The sequence below is a fragment of the Pongo abelii genome, chromosome 8 (genome assembly GCF_028885655.2).
Source record: "Pongo abelii isolate AG06213 chromosome 8, NHGRI_mPonAbe1-v2.0_pri, whole genome shotgun sequence".
Lineage (NCBI taxonomy): Eukaryota > Metazoa > Chordata > Mammalia > Primates > Hominidae > Pongo > Pongo abelii.
The window spans coordinates 140599185-140625115 of NC_071993.2; the positions used below are offsets into that span (position 1 = coordinate 140599185).

Here is a 25931-nt window from a genome sequence, read left to right on the forward strand (position 1 = left end):
GAGGCAGCGTCGTGCGCACGCGCGGGCCGTGCTGCGGGCCCAGGGAGCGCCGGAAGCCCGCAGCGCCGGAACCTCAGCGGCGGGTCGCGGCGGCGCAGAGGAGGTCAGCCGCTGGAGCGTTTCCGGGGACGGCGCCGCCATGAGACTGACACCGCGCGCGCTGTGCAGCGCCGCCCAGGCCGCCTGGCGGGAGGACTTCCCATTGCGCGGTCGCGACGTGGCGCGCTGGTTCCCGGGCCACATGGCCAAGGGTGAGGCACGGCGGGGAGGGGCAAGGTCATGCCCACGGCCGCGGCGCCTCTGCTTCCCTCCCACCCCCGTTTCGGCAGTCGCCTGCCTGTCCCGGTCGTCCTGGGCTGGCCCCGCCCCTTCTCCCTCGTCTCCCCTCCTTTCCCGGTCTCACCCGCTCCCGGAGCCGCCGGAACCCCTTCCCCTGCGCAGCTGCGGGAGAGGCCGTTTCCCGCGAGTGCTCCCGCAGCGCAGCCTGGGACCCGGGGCCTGCTTGACCGACCTCTGGCCTGTCGCCCCTGTCCTCTGTTCCCAGCAAGTGCCTTCTGCCCCTTTAATCCCCCGAAGCCTCCGTTTCCACATGTTCTTGACAGGATAGACTTTTCTGAGTCTTTTGGGGACTATAGATGAAACAGTGGGTATGAAGGCACCTGTTCAGCTTTAACTGATATTTTGAGTCGTTCTCCTGTTTAAACGTCTTTGGTAATTCTTACTGTTTGTCACAGTTCGGCCCCAAGAAGACCTCTGGGGCCGGCCCAGCCCCTCTAGGTGTTGTGATGGCCACTCCTGCGTTGGCTCCGCGTGCACTGGAGGCCGAGGGGAAGAAGGGCCCGTGTGGGTGTCTGAGGCTGTGTCCTCCGTCTTCGGACAACACTGGAGGGGAAGAAAACTGGAAGCATTGTTATCTTGGTTGTGTGTGGTATTCCTGGTTAGGGGACTATCGTCATCATCCCCACGAGGTAGCAGGGCCTAATGAGCTAGTGTTACTCTGTTTTATAGCCGAGATTAAGATCCGTGGAAAGGCCCGGCGCGGTGACTCACGCCTGTAATCCCAGTACTTTGGGAGGCCAAGGCGGGCAGATCACCAGGTCGGGACATTGAGACTATCCTGGCCAGCATGGTGAAACCGCGTCTCTACTAAAAATACAAAACATTAGCCGGGCATGGTGGCGCGTGCCAGTAGTCCAGCTACTCGGGAGGCTGAGGCAGGAGAATTGCTTGAACCTGGCAGGCGGAGGTTGCAGTGAGCCGAGATCGCGCCACTGCACTCCAGCCTGGGTGACAGAGCAAGACTCCGTCTCAAAAAACAAAAAAACGACCCATGGAAGTCAAATATTCCACCCAGAGTCAGCCATGAGTCAGGTGGTGAAGACCGCATCTGGCTTTTGACACGTGGCCCACCCTCTGGCAGGGCGCCTCCCAGTCTCCCATTCTGAGGGTGTGGACCTTGGAGGAAGCGCTCAGCGGATGTTATCTGTTACCATTACTTAGTACTCTTCACTCAGATGTAGTCTTTTTAGGTTATTTATGGTGGCGTGTCATTCTGGACGGTTCAGCTTGAATCGATCACTCTAGAAAGGTTGTGAGCCCCTTTGCTGAGGCGTCCTTCTGTTTTCCAGGGCTGAAGAAGATGCAGAGCAGCCTGAAGCTGGTGGACTGTATCATCGAGGTCCACGATGCCCGGATATCCTTTCATAGAGCAGGGGAGGCCCCTCTGCCTGAAGTCATATTACACATTAGAATTACCTGGGGAGGCTTTTAAAAATACGAATTGCTAGGCCCCTTTCCAGACCAGTTAATCAGAATCTGTGGTGTGGGGTCCAGACTGCGTGTCTTTGAAACTTCATTGTTAATACATATATCTGGTTCACTCAAGCCTGACGGTATGGTGCAGCAGTGGAATTCTCTAGATAGGCTATGAAACCTCTGTTTAAATGTAAAATGTTCCTGCCAACTGGGGCTTTCCTCCTGTACTTGAGGAATGAATTGGCAAAACGTGATGATTTATTCACTGATGGCAAGAAAAAAAGTTGGTTGGCTGGTAAAGCTTTGGAGAAATTTTTACCTTAATTTTGCCACATCCCACTTTCAGGCCGCAACCCTCTGTTTCAGGAAACCCTTGGGCTTAAGCCTCACTTGCTGGTCCTCAACAAGATGGACTTGGCAGATCTTACAGAGCAGCAGGTAAAGGCCTTTCTCTCGGACGCCTTCCGCAGTGTGGCTGTGTTTTCCCTGGGTCACTTGTTCTAACGGAAGAGTTGCTGGACGCACACTTGTCGGTTTGCCCAGGCAGGCTCTGCTTTAGAAACAGCCCTTTGCTTTGTGGAAGTGTGCCAGCATTGTTTCTCATATGGCGTGCCCCCCAGTGTGTGGTTCGTGACCCGGACACCCAGGGAGTGCACGTCTCCTGTGGGAAGTGGCCAGGTTGTGCTGCCAGAACCCGAGTGGTCAGTGAGTTGTGGGCAGCAAGCCACCCAGGTGCCAAGGCAAGAGACCGAGGACACAAGATTTTCCAGTGTAATAAAATATATAAAATAAGAATAGTTATACTAGATATAGATCGTAGATATGATTGTATATGAATATCATTAATCATTAGTTGGTAACAATTACTCTATTCCAATATTATAATAATTCTCGCTCTACAATCATAACCTAGGAAAAACCAGGCCATACAGAGATAGGAGCTGAAGGGACATAGTGAGGAGTGACCAGAAGACAAGTGTGAGCTTTCTGTTATGCCCGGACAGGCCACCAGGGGGCTCCTTGGTCTAGCGGTAACGCCAGCGTCTGGGAAGACGCCTGTTGCCAAGCGGATCATGGTGTAGCGGTAGCATCAGTGTCAAGGAAAAACACCCGCTACTTATCAGACCAGGAAAGGGAGTCTCCCTTTCCCCAGGGGAGTTTAGAGAAGACTACTCCTCCACCTCTTGTGGAGGACCTGACATCAGTCGGGCCCACCCACAGCTTTCCAGAGGCCTAACCGTCTCCCTGTGATGCTGTGCTTCAGTGGTCACGCTCCTAGTCCACCTTCATGTTCCACCCTGTACACCTGGCTCTGCCTTTTAGATAGCAGTAGCAAAATCAGTGAAAGTACTGAAAGTCTCTGATAAGCAGAAATAATGGCATAAGCTGTCTCTCTCTCTCTGCCTCGGCTGCCAGGCAGGGAAGGGCCCCCTGTCCAGTGGACACGTGACCCATGTGACCTTACCTATCATTGGAGATGGCTCACTCTCTTTACCCTGCCCCTTTTGCTTTGTATCCAATAAATATTAGTACAGTCAGACATTCGGGGCCACTACCGGTCTCTGCGTCTTGGTGGTAGTGGTCCCCCAGGCACAGCTGTCTTTTATCTCTTTGTCTTATGTCTTATTTTCTTTCTTTCTTTTTTTTTTTTTTTTTTTTGAGACAGAGTCTCACTCTGTCACCCAGGCTGGAGTGCAGTGGTGCAATCTCGACTCACTGCTAGCTCCGCCTCCTGGGTTCATGCCATTCTCTTGCCTCAGCCTCCCGAGTAGCTGGGACTACAGGTGCCCGCCACCACGCCCAGCTAGTTTTTTTGTATTTTTAGTAGAGATGGGGTTTCACCGTGTTAGCCAGGATGGTCTCAATCTCCTGACCTCGTGATCCACCCTCCTTGGCCTCCCAAAGTGCTGGGATTACAAGTGTGAGCCACCACGCCCAGCCTTTGTGTCTTATTTTCTATAGTCTCTCGTCTCCGCACGTGGGGAGAAAAACCCACTGACCCTGTGGGGCTGGACCCTACAGCGCGTCTCCTGTGGGAAGTGGCCAGGCTGTGCTGCCAGAGCCCGAGTGGTGGCCGCAGTGGCACTGTGGACCTTTCCTTGCTGATGGGGTCTCTGTGTCTGCTGTGTCTCACATGGCCGCCTGTGAGCACCTGACTTGTGTCTACTGCCACGTGACTTTCACATTATGCTGAATTAGTTTTAGTAGCCACATGAGGCCAGTCTGGTCTGAGGTCTTCTGTGGTGGTTGTGGTGCCCCAGGTGTCCGGTTTGCTGCTGTGAACCAAGGGCTTGTCTGCCAGCCAGCTTGTGCACATCTTGGGATTTCAGAAGCTGAGAGCGCTGCTGGGAGGCCCAAAGGAGCTAAAGGATTTCTCGAAGGCAAAGAGCAGAGTCAGGGGTGCAGGTGACCCTGGGTGAGGTGTGTGGAGGTTAAAACAAAAAGACACAGACATGGAACTATGGAACTGGCCCGTTGTCCCACACAGCTGATGTTTATGCTTTCTTTTGAGTAAATATAGAAATGGACCCCCCCTCTGCCCCCAGTCTTTTTTTTTTTTATTTTTTGAGATGTAGTTTTGCTGCTGTCGCCTAGGCTGGAGTGCAATAGCGTGATCTCGGCTCACTGCAGCCTCCACCTCCTGGGTTCAAGCAGTTTTCCTGTCAGCCTCCCGAGTAGCTGGGATTACAGGCGTGTGCCATCACACACAGCTAATTTTTGTATTTTTGTATTTTGTATTTTTCGTAGAGACAAGGTTTCACCATGTTGGCCAGGCTGGTCTCAAACTCCTGACCTCAGGTGATCCGCCTGCCTCGGCCTCCCAAAGTGCTGGGATTACAGGCGTGAGCCACTGCGCCCGGCCGGTTTTTTTTTTTTTTTTAAATCATCGCAAGGGTTTTCACTAGTTGGTACTTTTACGTCATATCAGTGGCAACTCCTGCCTTTGAAAATGCGACTTTTTGTAGACTGGTGGGTGGCCGTCTAGTATAGGGCACAGCAGTGTCTGACCTGGTCAGAGAAAGGCCAGTGCTTCTGAAGAATCGGGAGAGAGGTAGACTTGCCTCTGGGTGGCCCTGCCTTCAGCCTCCCTGAGCAGGGACACCCAAGTACATTTACTACCCAGAGTGTGTGGCTTCAGGTGTGTGTCTTATGCTTGATCTCTCCATCCGTGCCATCTTGATGGACAACTAAATAAAACCAGCTGAATCAGTGAAGGACTTGCTGATTTAAGCATCAGTCATATTTTAGGTCAGATGATTAACAACACTGATGTTTAGAAATATGATACAGCTTTGCACTGGTTTCACTGCATGTTAAGGCCAGTGAATTCAAAAATTATCTGGTCGTGGTGGCACATGCCTGTAATCCCTGCTACTCGGGAGGCTGAGGCATGAGAATCGCTTGAACCAGGGAGGCGGAGGTTGCAGGGAGCCGAGATTGCGCTACTGCACTCCAGCCTGGGTGACAGAGCCGAGACTCCAGTAAAAAAAGTAAAATGGAAATGTTTTGTGTCTTTCAGAAAATTATGCAACACTTAGAAGGAGAAGGCTTAAAAAATGTCATTTTTACCAACTGTGTAAAGGATGAAAATGTCAAGCAGGTAGGCTTTTCGTCTGTGCTCTCTCTGATGCTTCTGCTTCAGTAGGTTTGAGGAGCATTATAAACTGTTTTATGCTTTAGTAAGAAGCAGAGCTTTGGAAAAGATCCTAGATGTTGGTTTCCAGCTGCCACACATGGATGCGATCTCCTGGGGCAAGTGCGTCTAGTCTCCCTGTACTGAGGGCACAAGGTCAGGCTGTAGACGCATTCCAGGGTTGTAGGTGGTCACAGTCTTTTGGAGACTCAGGTAGCTCATGTTTCCAGTTGTATGTGGTAGAATTTTCTGGCTTGATGTGTTTCTTCATTAAAAGGTAGTTACAGTCACAGCTGTCACTGAAGCCCCGGGTCTGCCCTGCTTGTTTTTGATGGAAGGGGACGGGCATAGGTGGTCCCCAGCCCCAGAGCTCAGTCTGACATCTGTGGCCTGGAGACAGAACTCCAGTTTCCCAACACCAGATACTTGCGTCTGCTACCTCCAGATGAAAGGTGACGCCCAGTTTGCGTATGAAATGTTGGGTAGAATTCCGGATATGAGGTCTCTGTTTTCCTAACGGATATGTGAAAGTGGAGACACTGGAACCCCTAATCCTGTTCTGAGGTGGCAGAAGGAGCAGGTCAGTGCACAGACATCCGACCTGGGGTGGCTCCATGAGTGGGTGTTTGTTGCAGATCATCCCGATGGTCACTGAACTGATTGGGAGAAGCCACCGCTACCACCGAAGAGAGGTTGGTTGGTGGGGCCCAGAGCTGGGAGTGGGAGGCGGGCGTGGGATGGGCCAGCCCCTCCTGCCTGGCCTCTCCAAGGAGAAGGTGCTGCACCCCAGGCAGGGAGGCCCCTCCTTTGTCCTCTGATTCTCTTAAGTGGAAAGGGCTGAGGCTGTCCCCGCTGGGTGGGCAGAGCCTCTGCGTTAACCTCCCTTCTTCCCTGAGCTGGCCTGGCCTGGGGTCCCCTTGCCTGGGTGGGGTTGCAGAGTCTCAGGCTCTAGCGGCCAGGGTGGGCCCTGTGACCCCTCTCTCTGCCTGCGCAGAACCTGGAGTACTGTATCATGGTCATCGGGGTCCCCAACGTGGGCAAGTCCTCCCTCATCAACTCCCTCCGGAGGCAGCACCTCAGGAAAGGTACTGGCGCGTGTGGCTGATCACCTCAGGAAAGGTACTGGTGCGTGTGGCTGATGTGCTGACGCCTCCATCTTTCCCGGAGGGGACGTGCCCGAGGAGCACCGCCAGTCTTCTGCTGACCCCGCTGTCCCACAGCACATCTTGTCTCGTTCAGTCCAGTTCACAGGAGGGCTGAACAGTGGGATCAGGTCGTTCTGCTGTGAATTTCACACTTAATTTTTCTCTCTTTTAAAATCTTTAACATGAGAATGGCTTTTCTAAACTTTGATATTTGTTCATTTATTTAAATCCCTTTGGCCGGGTGTGTGGCTCACGCCTGTAATCCCAGCACTTTGGGAGGCCAAGGTGGGCGAATCATGAGGTCAGGAGATCGAGACCATCCTTGCTAACACGGTGAAACCCCGTCTCTACTAAAAATACAAAAAATTAGGTGGGCGTGGTGGTGGGCACCTGTAGTCCCAGCTAGTCGGGAGGCTGAGGCAGGAGAATGGAGAATGGCGTGAAGCTAGGAGGCGGAGCTTGCAGTGAGCCGAGATTGTGCCACTGCACTCCAGCCTGGGCGACGCAGCGAGACTCCGTCTCAAAAAAAAAAAACAAAACAAAAAAACAGACTCCCTTTGATCCAGAGAATTCAAAGCGTGTGAAGTAGATGGGGCTGGGTTATCAGGCAGGGAGGCTGCAAGGCCATTCCTCGATGGCGTCCGCCTTGCCATTGCTGGAGGTTTCCTGGACTCCGGAGTTGCAGGCGCTCCTCTCCTTCCTCCGTGCCTGTTCTCAGACTCTGATTCACAGCAGGAGCCCCGAGCACCCTTCACTGCCCCATGGGCTCTTTTTCTTAAGTGTTTTCAAGTTTAATTCAAGTCCTTATTGGCTTCATTTTTCACATTAATAAGGTATTTATTAACAAACCCATTCATGATGTGCAAATCTGAAGGCTTTAAACTACGGTGAACTATTATTTTACAGAGAGGGTGTTTTTGGTGCTTATTGGAGAGTTGTTACAGTCATTTATTCTTTTAAGTTTATTTTTAAGCATGTTATTTTTTATCAGTGGTATTAAGTGCATTTATAGGGTTATGCAGCCAGCACCACTATTTTCAAATATTTTGGTTACCTGAAAATGAAACTCTGTAAATACAAAGAGTCACTCCCCCAGCCTCCTACACCCCTCGTTCCACTTTCTGTCTGTGAATTCGATGACTGTAACTACCTCCTCCAAGTGGACTGACTCACAGTACTTGCCTTTTGTGACTGGCTGATGTCACCGATCGTGATGTCCTCAAGGTTTGTCTGTGTTGTCCTGAGTGTCAGAATTTTATCCCTTTTTAAGGCTGATCACCCCGTTGTGTGTACAGACCACATCCTGTCTTGTCCATTCATTTGGATGGACACTTGCATTTTTTATTCTTGCGTTGTTTGTCCACAGTGGAGTGGCCTCTCCTTGGGACACACCCTGAGCTGGGTCCTAGAGCAGCTAGCCCCCTGTGGACAGTGCTGTGGGAGGCAGGCTGACCTTGGGGTGCAGGGGTGGGTCCAGGAGGGAGGTGGGGGACCGCGTGGAAGGAGCAGCTCTTGTCTGACCTCTGCAGTCTGACAGTGCCTTTCCAGTCTTGGGGAGTTAAATTCTGGTGCATTTGTTGAAGAATCTCAGTCTCTCTGTGGCTTGGAAAGTGCCCTTGCTGTGAGCTGGTTTGGGACTGAAAGTGAAACAAATTATAGCCTTGGGAAGCTCATCTGGCTTTTAGGTGTTTCCATTTTGGCCAGATGTGTTTGTTACATAGTCTCCCTGCTTGGCTGATAAGTTGCATTTGTTACATAGTCTCCCTGCTTGGCTGGCCAGATGTGTTTGTTACATACGTCTCCCTGCTTGTTCTGCAGCTTCTGTGTTTAGTATACATTTGAGCCTCCTTTTCTCCTTTTCCTACAGGAAAAGCCACCAGGGTGGGTGGCGAGCCTGGGATCACCAGAGCTGTGATGTCCAAAATTCAGGTGGAGTCCTTAGGGGCCAGGCCCAGCACTCTGTCAAGAGCTCTGTGGGCGTCTGGCACCTGCCGACCTCTGCATGGCTTCCAGCTGCTGACCACGCTTCCCTCCCCTCCACTCAGTGTCCCTGCTGAGCACCCCCGGGGCAGGCACTGCCCCTGCCCTTACTCCACAGTCCTCATAGTCTTTACACCAAACCTTTGGGGAAGGCACGCTGTTTTCCTCATTTCCAAATGAGGAGGCCACTGTCCAGGGCCATGCAGTGGTCAGGACAGACCTGAGTGTGGCGCCCCACCCCCCCGCCCCCCGCACCCTCCACTCCCTTCCTTGTGTTCTCCTTGGGAGCAGAAGACAAGCTGTTGGGACCTGACGCTTTTATTTATTCTCCAAATTAAGTGGGAATTAGATCCTCTGGGGAACCCTAGAGCTTGGTGAGAGTGACGCTGCCATGGGGTTGGGTCCCCGTGGCCTTCCTCGGAGCATTGGGTGCCAGGGGCTGCCCAGGCTTCCTGAGTGGCCCACCTGGGTGGGAGGCTGCCACTGCGGCCTGATGATGCCCTCTGTGCCCACACAGGTCTCTGAGCGGCCCCTGCTGTTCCTGTTGGACACTCCTGGCGTGCTGGCTCCTCGGATTGAAAGTGTGGAGACAGGCCTGAAGCTGGCCCTGTGTGGTGAGCCGGGGCTGGGGCTGGGGCTGGGGCTGGGGCCGGGGCCGGGGCCCCTGCCCACCCCATCTTTAGGGCTGGCTTTGGCACAGGGTCCCTAGACTGGAGTTGTTACTGCGTTTGACCTGGTTGCTGCCAGACGTTCCTCGAAGCTTAGTGTGAGAGCTGTAGTAGTGCACAGCTGACAGGCACTGGTCACCATTACACCCTGCCCCATGAGTGGCTTTCGCTTTCCCCATTTGACGGACCAGGGCAGAGAGGTTGGTCACAGGTGCCAGGCAGGAGTGGGGGCTGGGACCACAGCCGAGTTGACAGACCAGGGCAGAGAGGTTGGTCACAGGTGCCAGGCAGGAGTGGGGGCCGGGACCACAGCCGAGTGCCGTCCTCTGGGTTAGTGTCTTTGTCAGTGGGTGGCCTCTTCCTTACGACATGGTGTCTTTGGGCTAGGACTGGAAGGGATGTGTTTGAGCTTGGCAGGAGCATAGATGTGGCTGTTTCCAGTGCTCACCTCGGCTGCTGCTTCCACAGGAACGGTGCTGGACCACCTAGTCGGGGAGGAGACCATGGCTGACTACCTGCTGTACACCCTCAACAAACACCAGCGCTTTGGGTGAGTGCCGTGAATGCAGGGCAGCTGGGGCCCCTCCTCCTAGTCACCTCATTTGAAAAAAAACCAAACAAAAAAACCCCCAGCATTATAAAGGTATTATAAACACAGTAACCTGCACATCATTTAAAGTGTCCAGTTGGACAAGTTTGGGAGTATGGCTACGTCTGTGAAAGCAACACATAATCAAGAAAACGAGCATTCCCGTCACCCCCAGTCCCTGCTCCTCCTTCGTGAAATCAAGGAAACCAGCGTTCCCGTCACCCCCAGTCCCTGTGCTCTTTCGTGATCACTCCTCCCTGCCCCTCCCCGAGCCCAGGCAGCCGTCTTCTGTCCCTGTAGGTTGCTTTGGGTTTTCTAGAATTCCACGTAGATGGAATCACACAGGATGTGCACTCTTGTCGATTTGTCACTCGGCACGATTGTTGCGTGATCACCGTGTGTCGTAGTGTGTTGTCCGTCACTCATCCTTTTTGTTGCCAGGCAGTTTCAGTGTCCACGTGCGCTGCAGTTTATCCCTTCACCTGTTGATGGATATGTGAGTTGTTTGCAGGTTTTGGCTATTGCAGATAAAGCTGCTGTGAACATTCATGTACCGACAGGTCTTTGTGTAGACGCGGGCTTTCGTTTCCCTTGCTGTGAACATTCATGGACCGACGGGTCTTTGTGTAGACACGGGCTTTCGTTTCCCTTGCTGTGAACATTCATGGACCGACAGGTCTTTGTGTAGACACGGGCTTTCGTTTCCCTTGCTGTGAACATTCATGGACCGACGGGTCTTTGTGTAGACACGGGCTTTCGTTTCCCTTGGGTAAATACTTAGGAGTAGAGTAGCTGGATCATAGGGGAGGCATATGTTTGAGTTTTTAAGAAACCGCCACATTGTTTTCCAAGGTAGTTACACTGTTTTATATGCCAGCAAGCAGGGAATGAGTCCTTCAGTTTCTCTAAGATCAGTCTTTTAACTTTCGCCTGTCTGACGGGCGGGCATGTAGAGGTGTCGCATAGCATTTCAATTTGCATTTCCCTGATGACAGTGACATTGAGCATCTTCATGTGCTTATTTGTCATCCCTCTCTGGAGAAATGTCTGTTCAAATCCTTTTCCTTTTTTTTTTTTTTTTTTAACTGAATTGTTTCTTTTCTTATTGTTGAGTTTTCATCTTTTTTTTTTTTTTTTTTGAGACAGGGTCTCAGTTACCCAGGCTGAAGTGCAGTGGTACAGTCTCAGCTCACTGCAGCCTGACCTCCTGGGCTCAAGCGATCCTCCCACTTCAGCCTCCCAAGTAGCTGAGACTACAGGCATGTGCCACCACACATAGCTAATTTTTGTATTTTTTGTAGAGACAGGGTTTCCCCATGTGGCCCAGGCTGGTCTTGAACTCCTGGGCTCAAGGGATCTGCCCGCGTCAGCCTCCCAAAGCATTAGGATTATAGGCATGAGGCACCATGCCCAGCCTGTAATCTTTTTCTAATATATTCTGGATGCAAGTCCTTAATCAGAGATACGGTTTGTAAATAACTTTCTTTAAGTCTGTGCCTTGTCTTTTCAGTCCTCTTAACAGTGTCTTCCGAGGAGGAGAATTGTTAATTGTCATGCAGTCCAGTTTATCAGCTAGATCTTTTCCAGAGTACTCTTGTTGTCGTATCTAAGAAATCTTTGCCTAAACCAGGGTCACAAGGGTTTCCTCATTGAAGATAGATAGTTTTAGGTTTTACATTTAGGGCTATGATCCTTTTTGACTTTTTGGTATATGGTACAAGCTGCAGATTGAAGTTCTTTTTTTTTGCACATGGAGAACCAGTTGTTCCGGAAACATTTGTTGCAAAGACTGTCTTTTCTCCGCTGAATTGTCTTTGCATCTTTGTCGCAAATCAGTTGTCCATATATATGTGGGTCTGTTTGTGGACTCTTCCTGTGTCACTTTTCTGTGTGACCGACCGTCTTGGTAACTGCTTCTAATTTAATATGAGACTTGAAATCAGGCAGTGCTGGTACCCCCCACTCTTCTTTGTCAAAATTGCTTTGTCTTTTCCTGGTTCTTTGCATTCTCATGCATTTTTCAGTCACTTTGTCAGTTGCTACAAAAATCCCTGTTTTTCTTGAGGCTGGGTGGCAGATTCCCCTGAATTTATAGGTCAGTCTGGGGAAGAATTGACAATATTGTAACACTGAGTCTCTGACCCGTGAATACAGTGTATCTCTTCATTTATTTAGGTCTTTAGTTTTTCTTTGCAGTGTTTTGTAGTTTACAGTACTAGGTCTTTTATACCTTTTGTAAGATTTATATTTAACTCTTTTTAAACTTTTAATGCTAAGATTTATCTTTTGATACAAAATAGATGTTTTCAGGGTACCTATGATATTTTGATGCAGTCATACAATGTGTAATGATCAGATCAGGGTAATTGGGATATCCATCATCCCAAACATTTATCTTCATGCTGGAAACATTTGAATTGCTCTCTTCTGGTATTTGAAATATACTGTAGATTCCTGTTAACTGTAGTCACCCTACCGAACTATTCATTAATCAACCTCTATTCATCCCCTCTTCCCCCTCACCTCTGGTAATCACCAGTCTGCTCTCTGTCTTCGTGAAGTCCACGTTTTTAGCTCCCACATTTGAGTTAGAACATGCATTATTTGTCCTTCTGTGCCTGTTTATTTCACTTAACAGAATGACCTCCAGTTCTGTTTGTATTACTGCAAATGACAAGATTTCGTCCTTTCTTATGGCTAATATTTCATTGTGTTTTATGTACCACATTTTCTGTATCCATCACCGTTTGATGGACACTTAGGTAGATTGCATATCTTGGCTATTGTGAGTAGTGCTGCCATGAGCATGGGAGTGCAGCATTTCTTCAGTATATTGATTTCCATTCTTTGGGTCTATACCCAGTAGTGGGATTGCTGGATCATATGGCAGTTCTATTTGTAGTGTTTTGAAGAACCTCCATACTGTTTTCCATAGTAGCTCTGCTAACTTACATTCCCACCAACAGTGTACAACGGCTCCCCTTTCTCCACATCCTCAACAGCATCTGCTATTCCCTGTCTTTTTTAATAAAAGCCATTTTAACTAGGGTGAGATGAAATCTCATTGTGGTTTTGATTTGCATTTCTCTGGTGATTAGTCATGTTGAGCATTTTTTCATACACTTGTTGGCCATTTGTATGTCTTCTTTTGAGAAATTATTCAGATCTCTCCATTTTTAAATAGTTATGTGTTTTTTTGCTGTTGAGTTGAATTGCTTATATGATCTGGTTAATTCCTTGTTGGGTAGTTTGCAGATATTTTTAATAAAGTTACTTGTTTTTTTGCTGTTGAGTTGAATCTTTTATAATCTGGTTATTGATTCCTTGTTGGGTAGTTTGCAGGTATTTTCTCCTATTCTGTAGATTATCTCTTCAGTGCTTTGATAGTTTCGTTTCTTGCTTCGGGTCTTGCTGTGCTGTCCAGGCTGAGTGCAGTGGTGCGATCATAGCTCACTGCAGCCTTGAACTCTTGGGCTCAAGAGATCCTCCTGCCTCAGCCTCCCAAGTAGCTGGGATTATAGGCACATACCACCATGCCTGGCTTGCTGATTGTTTCCTTTGCTGTGCAGAGGCATTTCAGCTTGATGTAAATTTTTTTACATTTGCTTATTATTATTATTTTTTTTTGCTTTTGTTGCCTGTGCTTTTGAGGTCTTATACAAAAAAAATCTGGCCCAGACCAATTTCCAGAAGCGTTTCCCTTATGTTTTCTTCTAGTAGTTTTGAAGTTTCAGGTCTTAGATTTAAGTCTTTTTTTTTTTTTTTTTCGAGAAGGAGTCTCGCTCTGTCACCCAGGCTGGAGTGCGGTGGCACGATCTCGGCTCACTGCAACCCCTGCCTCCTGGGTTCAAGCAGTTCTCTGCCTCAGCCTCCCAAGTAGCTGAGACTACAGGTGCCCGCCACCATACCTGGCTAAGTTTTTATTTTTAGTAGAGATGGGGTTTCACCATCTTGGCCAGGCTGGTCTTGAACTCCTGACCTCGTGATCCACCTGCCTCAGCCTGTAATCCTGCTGGGATTACAGGCGTGAGCCACTGCACCCGGCCAGATTTAAGTGTTTAATCCCTTTTGATTTGGTTTTGTATATTGGGAGAGATGGGGTCTAGTTTCATTCTGCCTGTGGTTATCCAGTTTAACCAGCACTCTTTATGGGAGAGACTGTCCTTTCCCCATTGTATGTTCTTGGCACCTTTGTCGAAAGTGAGTTGGCTGTAAATGTGTGGATGTATTTCTGGGTTCTCTGGTCTGTTCCACTGTTCTGTGTATGTGTTTTATGCCAGTACCATGCTGTTTTTGGTTACTACAAATATTTTGAAGTCAGGTAGTGTGATGCCTCCAGCTTTGTTCTTTTTGCTTCAGGTTTGCTTTGGCTATTTGGGGCCTTTAGTGGTGCCATACAAATCTTAGGATTGTTTTTCTATTTCTTTGCAGAGTGTCATTGCTATTTTGATAACGATTGCATTAAATCTGTAAATTGCTTTGGGTGGTGACATTTTAACAGTACTCTTCTGACTGATAAGCATGGAATATCTTTCTATTTTTTATGTGTCCTCTTCAATTTCTTTTATCAGAGTTTTATAGTTTTCCTTGTAGAGATCTTTCACTTCTTTGGTCAGATTTATTCCTAGGTATTTTATATTTTTGTAACTATTATAAATGGGATTTTCTTGATTTCTTTCTTTTTTTTTTTTTTTTTTTTTGAGATGGAGTTTCGGTCTTGTTGCCCAGTCTGGAGTGCAATGGCGTGATCTTGGCTCACCGCAACCTCTGCTTCCTGGGTTCAAGCAATTCTCCTGCCTCAGCCTCCCGAGTAGCTGGGATTACAGGTGTGTGCCACCACACCCAGCTCATTTTTTGTAATTTTAGTAGAGATGGGGTTTCTCTATGTTGGTCAGGCTGGTCTCAAACTCTTGATCTCAGGTAATCCGCCTGCCTTGACCTCCCAAAGTGCTGGGATTACAGGCGTGAGCCACCGTGCCTGGCCTGATTTCTTTTTCCGATTACCTGCTGCTGATTTTTTTATGTTGGTTTTGAATTCTGCAACTTTACTGAAACCTTTTTATCAGTTCTAATAGTTTTTTGGTGGAATCTTTTCAGTTTTTCCCAATATAAGATTATGTCATCTGTGAATAAGGATAATTTTGACTTCTTTCTCTCCAATTTGGGTGACTTTTATTTGTATCTCTTGCCTAATTGTTCTGGGTAGGACTTCCAGTATTCTGTTGAATAAAAGTGGTAGAAATGGGCATCTGTGTGTTGTTCCAGATCTTGGGGAAAAGCTGTTTTTCCTTGTTCAATGTACTGTTGCCTGTGGGTTTGTCATGCGTGGCCTTTATTGTTTTGAGGTGTGTTCCTTCTATACTCAGTTTGCTGAGAGCTTTTATCATGAAGCGATGCTGAATTTTATTGAATGCTTTTTCAGCATTTGTTGAAATGATTGTTTTTTTTCCTTGGTTCTGTTTAATGTTATATGTTTATTGATATGCATATGTTAAACCATCCTTGCAACCTTGAGACACATCCCACTTGATCGTGGTGAATGATCTTTGTAACATGTTGTTGAATTTGGGTTGCTAGTCATTTGTTGAGGATTTTTGCATCTGTGTTCATCAGGGATATTGGCCTGTCGTTTTATTTTTCTGCCGTATCCCTGTCTGGTTTTTGTAGCAGGATAATGCTATGTACAGTGACTTTGGAAGTGTTCCCCGCTTCAGTTTTTTTGAATAGTTTGAGTACAGTTGATAGTAGTTCTTCCTTAACTGTTTGATAGTTCAGCAGTGAAGCCATCAGGACCTGGGATTTTCTTTGATGAAAGACGTTTTATTACTGCTTTGATCTTGTTACTTATTATTGGTCTGTTCAGGTTTTTCATTTCTTCGTGGCTCAGTCTTGCAGGGTGTTTGCATCCAGGAATTTATCCATGTCTTCTGGGGTTTCCAGTTTGTTGCTGTGTAGTTGTTTGTAGTAGTCCCTAATGAGCCCTTGTATTTCTGTGGTATTGGTTGTAATGTCTCCTTTTTCGTTTTCTGATTTTATTTATTTTGATCTTCTCTTTTTTAAATTCTAGCTAAATGTTTGTGGATTTTGTTTATGTTTTTGAAATAATTTTTTGTTTCATTGATCTTTGGTATTTTTTTTTCATCTCAATTTCATTTATTTCTGCTCTGGTCTCCTGATGTCTGTTATTTCTTTTCTTCTACTAGTTTTGGATTTGGTTTGCTCTCACTTTTCTGGTATCTTGAGGTTCATGGTTAGGTTATTTGAAGTCTGCTTTTTTTAGTGTAGGTGTTTGTTGCTATAAACTTCTGTCTTAGCAACACTTTTGCTGAATCCCATAGACTTTGATATATTGTGTTTCCGTTTCCGTTTGTTTGAAGAAATTTAAAAATTTTCTTATTAATTTCTTTATTAACCCATTGATCATTCAGGAGTGTGTTGTTTAATTTCCATGTGTTTGTGTAGTTTTTGAGGTTCCTCTTGTTACTGCTTTCTCGTTTTATTTCATCGAGTCAGAAAAGATAAGATTTCCATTTGTTTGGATTTGTTGAAACTTGTTCTGTGGCCTAACATATGGTATATTCTGTAGAATGTTCCATGTGCTGATGAGAAGAATGTGTGTTCTGCAGCAGTTGGGTGAAATGTTCCGTAAATGTCAGTTAGACCTATTTGATCTAGCATGTAGTTTCACTCCAGTGTTTCTGTTGATTTCTGGCTGGAAACACCCTACAGAGAGGGGGTGTTGAAGCCTCCTACTATTATTGTATTGCAGTCTGCCTCTCGCTTTCAATCTATCAATGTTTGCTTTATATATCTGGGTGCTCTGGTGTTGGGTGCATAGATATTTATAATTGTTATATCTTCTTGCTGAATTGACCCCTTTATCAATCGTATAGTGACTTTCTCTGTGTCTTTTTACAGTCTGACCTGTAGTCTATTTTGTGTAAGTATAGCTGCTCCTGCTCTTTTTGCAGTCTTTGACTTTTAGTCTGTTCTGTCATCTGTAAGTATAGCTATTCCTGCTCTTTTTTTTTTTGGTTTCTGTTTACATGGAATATGTTTTTCCACCCTTTGACTTTCAGTCTGTGTATGTCTTTATAGGTAAAGTCGGTTTCTTATAGGTAGCATATAGTTTGATCTTTTTTTAATCCATTTAGCCACTCTGTGTTTTTTGCTTGTTTTTGAGACAGGGTCTCACTCTGTTGCCCAGGCTGGTGTGCAGTGGTGTGATCATAGCTCACTGTAGCCTTGAACTGCTGGGCTCAAGCAGTCTTCCCACCGCAGCCTCTTGATAGTTAGGACTACAGGCGTGTGCCACCACACCTGGCTGTTTTATTTATTTATTTATTTTTTGTGGAGGTGAGGTCTTGCTATGTTGCCGAGGCTGGTCTTAAACTCTTGGCCTCAGATGATCCTTCCACATTGGCCTCCCAAAGCGCTGGGATTGCAGACGTGAGCCGCTGTGCCTGGCCTACTCGATGTCTTTTAGTTGGAGAATATAGTACATTTGCTTTCAATATTATTATGGATAAAGGCTTAATATTGCCATTGTGTTGCTTGTTTTCTGATTGTAACTCCTCTCTTCCTTTTTTACTGTCTTCCTTCGCATGTGGTGGTTAAGAGATTTTCTCCGTTTTAATTTGTTGCTTTGTATTTTTAGTCTATATATTATATGTAGTGTACCATCAGGCTTACAAAAAGCATTTTATATTTATAACAAGTTATTTAGTTATTTTAGCTGGGCGTGGTGCTCTGTGACTGTACCCTAGGTACTCAGGAGGCTGAGATAGGAGGATTGCTGGAGCCCAGAAGTTTGAGGCTGCAGTGAGCTATGATTGTGCCATCACACTTCAGCCTGGGTGACAGAGTGAGACCCCTCTCTTAAAAAACAATCATTTTAAACACATGACACCTTATCTGTGATCACAGAGGAAAGAATAGAAACAAAGGAGAAACTAAAGAATTCTGTACTTTAACTCCATCTTTCCCCCAAATTTTCACGTTTTGTTATTTCAGTTTATTTATTTTATATTGGCTCTCTCTTTCCAGGTTGCTCTAGTTGTTATTTTTGATACATTTTTCTTTTAGTCTTCACACTAGAGATGTGAATGAATGCACACCACATTCACAGTATTATTCTGAATCTGTGTGTTTACTTTTCCCAGTGGGTTTTATACTTCACATGTTTCTTTTTGTACATTAGTGTCTTTTTCTTTCAGATTGAAGAACTTTTTTTTAGCATTTCTTGTAAGTTGGGTCTGATGCATTCCCTCAGCTTTACTCTTTCATGTTTGAAGGTGTGTCCTCAGTTGACAGTTGCATTTTTTTTTTTTTCCTTCAGCACTTTGAATATATCATCCCACTGCCTCCTGGCCTATATAGATTTCCTAGAGAAGTCTGTTGCCAGATTCATTGGAGCTCTTTTATAAATATATTTGCTGCTTTTCTCTTACTACTTGTACTACTTAGTACTTGTAGGATTCTTTCTTTGTCCTTTACTTTTGAGAGTTTGATTAGTATATTCTGTAGGGTAGTTTTATTTGGATTAAATCTGTTTGGTGATCTCTGACCTCCCTGTACCTGGACATTTATGTCTTTCTGAAGGTTTGAAAATTTTTCAGTAATTATTTCTTTGAATAAACTTTCTGCCCCTTCCTCTTGCTCGGTTCCTTCTTGAACCCCAGTAATTCCTGGGTTTGCTCTTCTGAGGCAGTTTTCTGTATCTTGCATGTGTTCTTCATTCCTTTTCATTCTTTTTTCTTTTTTCTCTTCCCTCTTCTATATATTTTCAAATAGCCAGTCTTCAGGCTCACTGATTTTTTCATCTGCTTGGTCCATTCTGCTGTTGAGAGCCTCTAATACATTTTTCAGATCAGCAAATGTATTTTTTAGTTCCAGGATTTGTTTTTTTTAAAAATTTCAATCTCTGTTAAATTTGTCTGACAAATTTGTGAATTGTTTTTCTGTGTTTTATTGGAGTTTGCTGAGTTTTTTTTTAACTGTTATCTTGAATTCTTGATTTGAGCGCTTACACGTTGCCATCTCATTAGGGTTGGTCACTGACTCTTTGCTTTGTCTGTTTGAGAAGGTCACGGTTTTCCATTAGCTGTTATTTCTTGTGCACATATGTCTGTGGTTTTGCATTGAAGGATTTGTTATCCAGGCTTTCCTGTCTGGCTTTTTTTTTTTTTCTTGGATGTTTGCTTAGAGGTTTTTTGCAGCTTACTTTCTGCCTGGAGTTTTTTTCACTTCTCTGGTCTCATCCTCAGATTTGAGTTCTGGAATATTGCTGGTGATATTCTTGGTGCTGGATGTTTGGTTTTGGTTTTCTTTGAGAGGGTGAGTGAAGCCAGATTGCTTCTACTTCTCTATTTGGTGATGTCATTCCCTCTATTAACTCTTTAATATTTTTGATGCTATTGTAAATGGTATTGTTTTTATGTTCACTTTTGATTTTTCATTGCTAGTATATAGAAGTAGAATTGATTTTTGTATATTGATCTCGTATCTTGTAACGCTGCTAAACTCATTTATTCATTCTATTAGCTCTTTGTAGATTCCAGTTAGATTTTTTATCTAGACAATTATGTCATTTGCAAATAAAGATCATCTTACTTTTTCCAGTCCAGATGCCATATTTTGTTTTCTTGCTTTATTGCACTGGCTACAGTCTTCAATACAATTGACAGGTTTTTTTAGTACTTGAGATGTGGTGAGAACAGACATCTTTTTTTGTTCCTGATCTAAGGTAGGAAGCTTTTAGTCTCTTACCATTGAGTGCAGTATTAGGTATGGGTGTTTCTTACATGCCCTTTATCAGGTTGAAGAGAACAGTCTGGCTAGAGGCTTATTAATTTTATTGATTTTTTCCCAAAGAATCAGCTTCTGGTTTCATTGACTTTCTGTTGTCTTTGTTTTTTATGTCATTGATTTCCATTTGATATTTATTTTTTTATTTCTACTTTGCTAACTTTCTATTTGTACTACCAATTATTGTGAGAGGGGTATTGAAATTTCCCACTGTAACTGAATTTCTGTTTCTTCTTGCTGTTCAGTTTTGGCTTCGTGTATTTTGAAGCTCTGCTGTTAGATACAGAAACGCTCAGGAGACTGTTATGTCCTCTTGATAATTTGATGCCTTTATCATTATGAAATGATCTTTTTTTATCCTTCAGAATATTCTCTGCTTGAAATCTGTCTTGTCTGATATTAATATAGCCACCACTTTTGTTTTTTTGAGACAGAGTCTCACTCTGTTTCTCAGGCTGGAGTGCAGAGGTACAATCTTGGCTCACTGCAACCTCCGCCTCCTGGGTTCAAGTGATTTTCACGCCTCAGCCTCCCTAGTAGCTGGGATGACAGGCATGCGCCGTCATGCCTGGCTAATTTTTGTATTTGTAGTAGAGAGGGGGTTTCACCATGTTGGCCAGGCTGGTCTCGAACTCCTGGCCTCAAGTGATCTGCCCGCCTCGGCCTCCCAAAGTGCAGGGATTATAGGCGTGAGCCTCTGCGTCCGGCCCATTCCAGCTTATTTTGATGAACAGTAACATGGCGTATCTTTCTGTCCTTTTATTTTTAGCATATTTATGTCTTTATATTTAAAATGTGTTTCTTACAGTCTCTACTGCTTTTTATTGTTGGATCTTGCTGCTTATCCAGTCTGACAGTCTCTGTCTTTTAGGTATTTAGGCTATTTACATTTAATCACTTAATGTGATTATTTATAAATTTAAATTTATTATCTTGCAAATTTGTTTTCCATTTGTCTCAATTTTTTTTTTTTTTTTTTTTGAGACAGAGTTTTGCTCTCGTCACCCAGGCTGCAGTGCAGTTGTGTGATCTCGGCTCACTGCAACCTCTACCTCCCGGGTTCAAGTGATTCTCCTGCCTCAGTCTCTTGAGTAGCTGGGATTACAGGTGCCTGCCACCACGCCCAGCTAATTGTTTTTGTATTTTTAGTAGAGATGGGGTTTCACCATGTTGGCCAGGCTGGTCTTGAACTCCTAATCTCAGGTGATCCACCCACCTTGGCCTCCCAAAGTGCTGGGATTACAGGTATGAGCCACCACGCCTGGCTAATTTTTTTTTGTATTTTTAGTAGAGATGGGAGTTTCACCATGTTGGCCAGGCTGGTCTTGAACTCCTGACCTCAGGTGATCCACCCGCCTCCCAAAGTGCTGGGATTTCAGGTGTGAGCCACTGTGCCCGGCCCATTTGTCTCAATTTTTGTTCTCTTTTTTCCTCTCTCTTGCCTCTTTAGGATTGAATATTTTTAAATGATTCTACTGTATCTTTGTTAGCTTATTGTCTACAACTTTTGGGAGAGGTTGCTTTAGGGTGTCTAGTATGTCTTTAAGTGATGACCTTACAATAATGCATTTCTGTTTTTCTATCCTGATCCTTGTGCCATCATCATCGTGATATATTTTACCTTTACGTATTTTATAACCTCCAGATGTACTTTCTTTCCTTCATACAGTTATCTTTTAAAGAAATATAAAATACCAGAAAAAAAGTTGTATATATTTCCCCATCAGTTTACCATCCACACCTTCTCATTTCTTTGTGTAGGTCCAGGTTTCCTTCTGGTGTGATTTTACTTCTGTCTGAAGGATTTCCTTTAACATGTATTGTAAGGCAGGTTTGCTGGTGATGAATTCTTTCAGCTTTTGGTTGTCCGAAGATGTCTTTATTTCACCTTTGTTTTGAAAGATATTTTCTCTACATGTAGAATTCCAGATTGACGGGGTTTTTTAGTGCTTGAGAGGGGTTGGTCTCCCTTTCTCACTTGCGTGGGGTCTGATGAATTGTCTGCGGTCATGTTTGTTTTAGTGCTTGAGAGGGGTTGGTCTCCCTTTGTCACCTGCGTGGTGTCTGATGAGCCGTCTGTGGTTGTCTTTGTTTGTTCCTCTGCTGCTTCCAGGATTTTCTGTCTCTCGGTGCTTTTGAGCAACTTGATTACGATGGACCTTGGTATGGTTTTCTGTGTGTTCCTTGTGCTTGTAGTTCATTGAGATTTTTGGATCTGGGACTTTGTAGTTTTCATGAAATTTGCATCATTTTGAAACTTCATATCTGCAGGTGTTTTTTCTGTCCCTCTACTCCTCAGGACCTCAGGCAGGCGGGTATCAGGCACGCAGTTATCAGGCAGGCGGGTGTCAGGCAGGCGGGTGTCAGGCACGTGGGTGTCAGGCAGGCGGGTGTCAGGCACGCAGTTATCAGGCACGCGGGTGTCAGGCACGTGGGTGTCAGGCACGTGGGTGTCAGGCATGCGGGTTTCAGGCTGCTTGGCTTTGCCCCACCGCAGCTCAGTAAAACTTTGTGCCTGTTTTGCGGTTTCTGTTGCTGTGTCTTCAGGTTCACTCATCTTTACTTCTGCAATGTGTAATCTGCTGTTCATCCCACTCAGTAGTTTTCATAGTTTTCACTTCTGCAAGTTGAGTTTGGATCGTTTTAAAAAATATCTTTCGTGTTTCAGCTTAGATTTAATGTCTTGTGTAATTGTAACATTGCGTCAGTTTGAGTTGACTGATTTTTCTTCTCATTAGGGCGTCTGTTTTTTTGCTTTGTAGGCCTGGCAATTTTTGGATCACACACACACACACACACACACACACACACACACACACACACACACACACACACACACACACACACACACACACACACACACACACACACACACACACACACACACACACACACACACACATTTTTCTTCTTTTTAGGCTACAGTGCAGTGGCACAATCTCAGCCCTGCAGCCTCCGCCTCCCGGGTTCAAGCAATTCTCCTGCCTCAGCCTCCCAAGCAGCTGGGATTACAAGCATGTGCCACCACACCTGGCTAGTTTTTGTATTTTTAGTAGAGACAGGGTTTCACCATATTGGTGAACAGGCTGGTGTCGAACTCCTGACCTCAAGTGATCCGTCCACCTTGGCCTCCCAAAGTGCTGGGATTACAGGCGTGAGCCACCGTGCCTGGCTGGATGCCATGTATTTTGAGTTTCACCTTGTTAGGTGATGGCTATCTACATTCCTGTAAAAATTCTTGAGCTTTGTTGTGGGACAGTTAGGTTGTTGGAAACAGTCCGGTCCTTTCAGGAGTTCTTACCATTGGCAGGTCTCGGGGGGTGGTCCGGGGCGCCTCCTCCAGGCTTGCTCCTCTCTCCTGGGACAGCTTTTTTGGAGCACCAGGGGGCCCTTGAGGCTGCTGATTCAGAGTTCATGCTTGGTGCCTCCCAGAAGTTAGATTTAGAACCTGTGTTACTCAGGGTTCTGGTGCTCCCATGGCCTCTGAGCTCATGTCTTGCTATACTGGGCCTTGGGGTGAGTTCTGTGTTACCGGCTCATGCTGTGACCGGGTCCGAGGGCACCAGCCTCCTCAAGGTTGAGCCTGTCCTCGTGGGAGCCACGAGACAGGTTCCCCTCACCCCTGGCTGTCAGGAAGGTTGGGAGAGTGTTGGGTCTGGGTTAGTCGGGCTCCCAAGGCTTAGGGCGGTGTTTGTCCCTGTGAGTGGCTGCTCTGTGCTGGCCTTTCCCTCCAGGCCTCTCTGCCCAGAGCCTGCACTGTGAGGAGTCAGAGTGCCCGTGACAATCACTGGGTAACGCTTAGCAGCGGTGGGTGCCTAGTCAGCCCATGCTGGTCCCTGTGCTAGGAAAACACCGCTCAAACACCCAGCTGGGTGGAGAGGATGCAGGTGTACTGGCTGCCTGGAAGTCACGGAGTGCCATCCTTAGCAGCAAACAGTGTGTGTTTGCAGATGGTCGGCTGTGCTACTCTTTTAGTTTCCAGGACCTGGGCCTGCACAGATGCCTGCCTGTCCCGCCCTGGATAGGGTGAATGAAGCCTGTGTATGTGAACAGCTGTTACTCCTCTTGCTGCAGCAAGGGCTCCAGTGGTGGGAGCCGCCCCCCATGCTGCTGGCCGTGGCCACACAGGACAAAGCTCAGGCATGATTCTTATACAGTGGCTCTCTCCCGGGGCCCAGCACCAGTCACCTGCAGTCTCATCTTGGTCATCCACAGTGCCGCAGTCACTGTCACCCACAGGAGGTGCCTGGCCATGGCTTTTGTGGCATTCAGGAGGAAGGGCCCGGCCTGGCTGTCTGCGCAGTGTCAGTGCTGGGCCCCCTGGCGCTGACCTGTAGCCTATGCACAGGTATGTGCAGCACTACGGCCTGGGCAGTGCCTGTGACAACATAGAGCGTGTGCTGAAGAGTGTGGCTGTGAAGCTGGGGAAGACGCAGAAGGTGAAGGTGCTCACGGGCACGGGTGAGTGAGGTCGCTGAAGTGGGCACCGGAGCCTCACCCCATCACCCCGGGGGACCCCGGCCATCCCTGGAGGAGGCAGTGAGGAGAGGAACGTCTCAAGGAGCATGTGGGTGGGTCTTCTGGGCATGGGTTTCAGGGCAGGGGAGCTACAGAAAGTTCTGGCGAGGAAGGGCTCGTAGTCCAGGCTTCCGAGGGTGAGACCAGCCCTGCCGCGTGTTGGGCAGTGCTAGGTGGACACCTGCAGGCCTCACATGCCTGGCCTTGGAGGCTCCGGGCAGCACAGCTCAAGCTGTTTTCTTTCTGAGTGTGACCCCGTTCCCTGGGCTTCCCTGATGCCATCCTGGAGCCTCTTAGGGCTGGTCCCTCAGGTGGGTAAGGGCTGGGCTCATCCTGCTGTGAAGGCTCCTTCCTCACTGAACCCTCCCGTGCCCCAGGTAACGTGAACGTTATTCAGCCTAACTATCCCGCGGCAGCCCGTGACTTCCTCCAGACCTTCCGCCGCGGGCTGCTGGGTTCCGTGATGCTGGACCTCGACATCCTGCGGGGCCACCCCCCGGCTGAGACTGTGCCCTGAACTTGTCCGGGTGGGGAGGGCTGGAGGCAGGTGGCCTCCCAGACCTCCTGACCTGGGTGGTTGAGGCTCAAGACAGCTCACCCGGTCCAGAAGCTCCATGCTGGCCACTAGGGTGCTGTGCTCTCTGGCGCCCCACGGCCTGGCCAGCTCCGGGGGCCCCAGTTCCAGGGGCCAAGCAGGTGGGAGTGGACACCAGGCTTCCCAGTGGACGTCCCTGAGCAGTTCCGCATGCTTGGTTCTCCTGGAGCTTCCTGCTCAGGCCTCTTGAGAAACGGATGCTGTCTCAGAAGGAGTTAAAGCTATAACTTGTAACCTTTAAAATCTCCAATTAAAGGGCCTGTTTCTTACTGGCCTGTGAGGTGCACCATAGTGCCTTGGGTCTGTGTGTTAAAGCTGCTCTCACCAGTGGAACCTAAGAAATGAGCAGGTTGGCAACTAGGGTTTGTGTTGGAGGCTTTCGGTCCAGTGTCCTGCAGTCCTACAACAAGTGAGAGGCTCGCTGCCATCAGAGAGGTTTATTTCACACTTACAGGCGCACACAGACACAGACAAGAGACTCCAGCAGCAGAGCCCAAGCACTGGCTTCGCCCCTCAGTGCCCTGGGGCATGTTCCAGGCAGGGTTGAGGGGGACGCCCTGCACATGGCTTTGCTATGCAATGACTGGAAGGCCGCCCGGCATGGGCAGTAGAGACCCCTGGCCTCTGAGCACCTTCTAGCTCACGGGTAGTGGGATTCTGCATTAGTGGGGCTGAGAGATGTGGGGGGCCCCTCCAGCCCCATTATAGTGCACCTGAAGGGGTCCACAGCCTGTATCCTAGAAGAGGGAAGATGAAGGAAGGCAGGTGGGGCTGGGAGTATGGACTAAGGTGCTGCGGGACCTGGGGCCAGGGACATCCTGTGCAGAAGCTCCGGCCGCCTCTTTCCGGTGGTGGCCTGACCGTCCCACAGCAGCCTCCACCACGGCCCTGGTGCTCAGCGGCCCCTCCTTGCTGGCTGACTGCCTCTGCTGCCCCATACCCCCACACAATCATCAGCCTGAAGTTAGCCCCTGAGTGCCACCTGCTTCCTGCCATAACCCTGACCGCCCGGGGCAGAAAGTATTCAGATTGGCTGTGTCAGATGCTAATGTGCTGAATAAACAGTCATTGCAGATCACGATGTGTCCATCACATCTGGAACATTCCATCAGCTTGCAGTGCTGTGGTGTGTGAGGGTCTGGTGCAGCTCAGCCCATTTTCCAGGTGGGCTTCTGCAAAGTTGAGGGGGCTCTGGTGGATCTCCCTGCTTTGAGGAGACTCAGACCACCCGCTGCCTCCT

At 47.4% G+C, this 25931-nt stretch overlaps 1 protein-coding gene across 3 annotated transcripts; it reads left to right on the top strand.

Annotated features, from left to right (window-relative positions):
• MTG1 (mitochondrial ribosome associated GTPase 1) lies at positions 1-24977 on the top strand. Of its 3 annotated transcripts, none has more exons than XM_024253874.3 (11): positions 1-251; positions 1629-1693; positions 2089-2193; positions 5276-5356; positions 6025-6081; positions 6384-6474; positions 8402-8463; positions 9032-9128; positions 9651-9732; positions 23927-24039; positions 24474-24977. In XM_024253874.3, exons 1-11 carry the CDS (start codon positions 140-142, stop codon positions 24611-24613), a joined length of 1005 nt encoding a protein of 334 aa, XP_024109642.1. In that variant the 5' UTR covers positions 1-139; the 3' UTR covers positions 24614-24977. The 3 variants fall into 3 exon arrangements, with proteins under 3 accessions (XP_024109642.1, XP_054379086.1, XP_054379087.1); XM_054523111.2 differs by lacking the exon at positions 1-251 and adding an exon at positions 280-647; XM_054523112.2 differs by lacking the exon at positions 1-251 and adding an exon at positions 731-968.
• The last annotated feature ends 954 nt before the right edge of the window (positions 24978-25931 follow it).

Bases quoted from the DNA above. Each gene is read 5' to 3' on its own strand.
- MTG1 (XM_024253874.3), top strand. From the start codon at position 140: ATGAGACTGACACCGCGCGCGCTGTGCAGCGCCGCCCAGGCCGCCTGG. The intron at 5,357-6,024 runs GTAGGCTTTTCG...TGTTTGTTGCAG, and splicing joins AGGATGAAAATGTCAAGCAG to ATCATCCCGATGGTCACTGA. The intron at 9,129-9,650 runs GTGAGCCGGGGC...CTGCTTCCACAG, and splicing joins CCTGAAGCTGGCCCTGTGTG to GAACGGTGCTGGACCACCTA.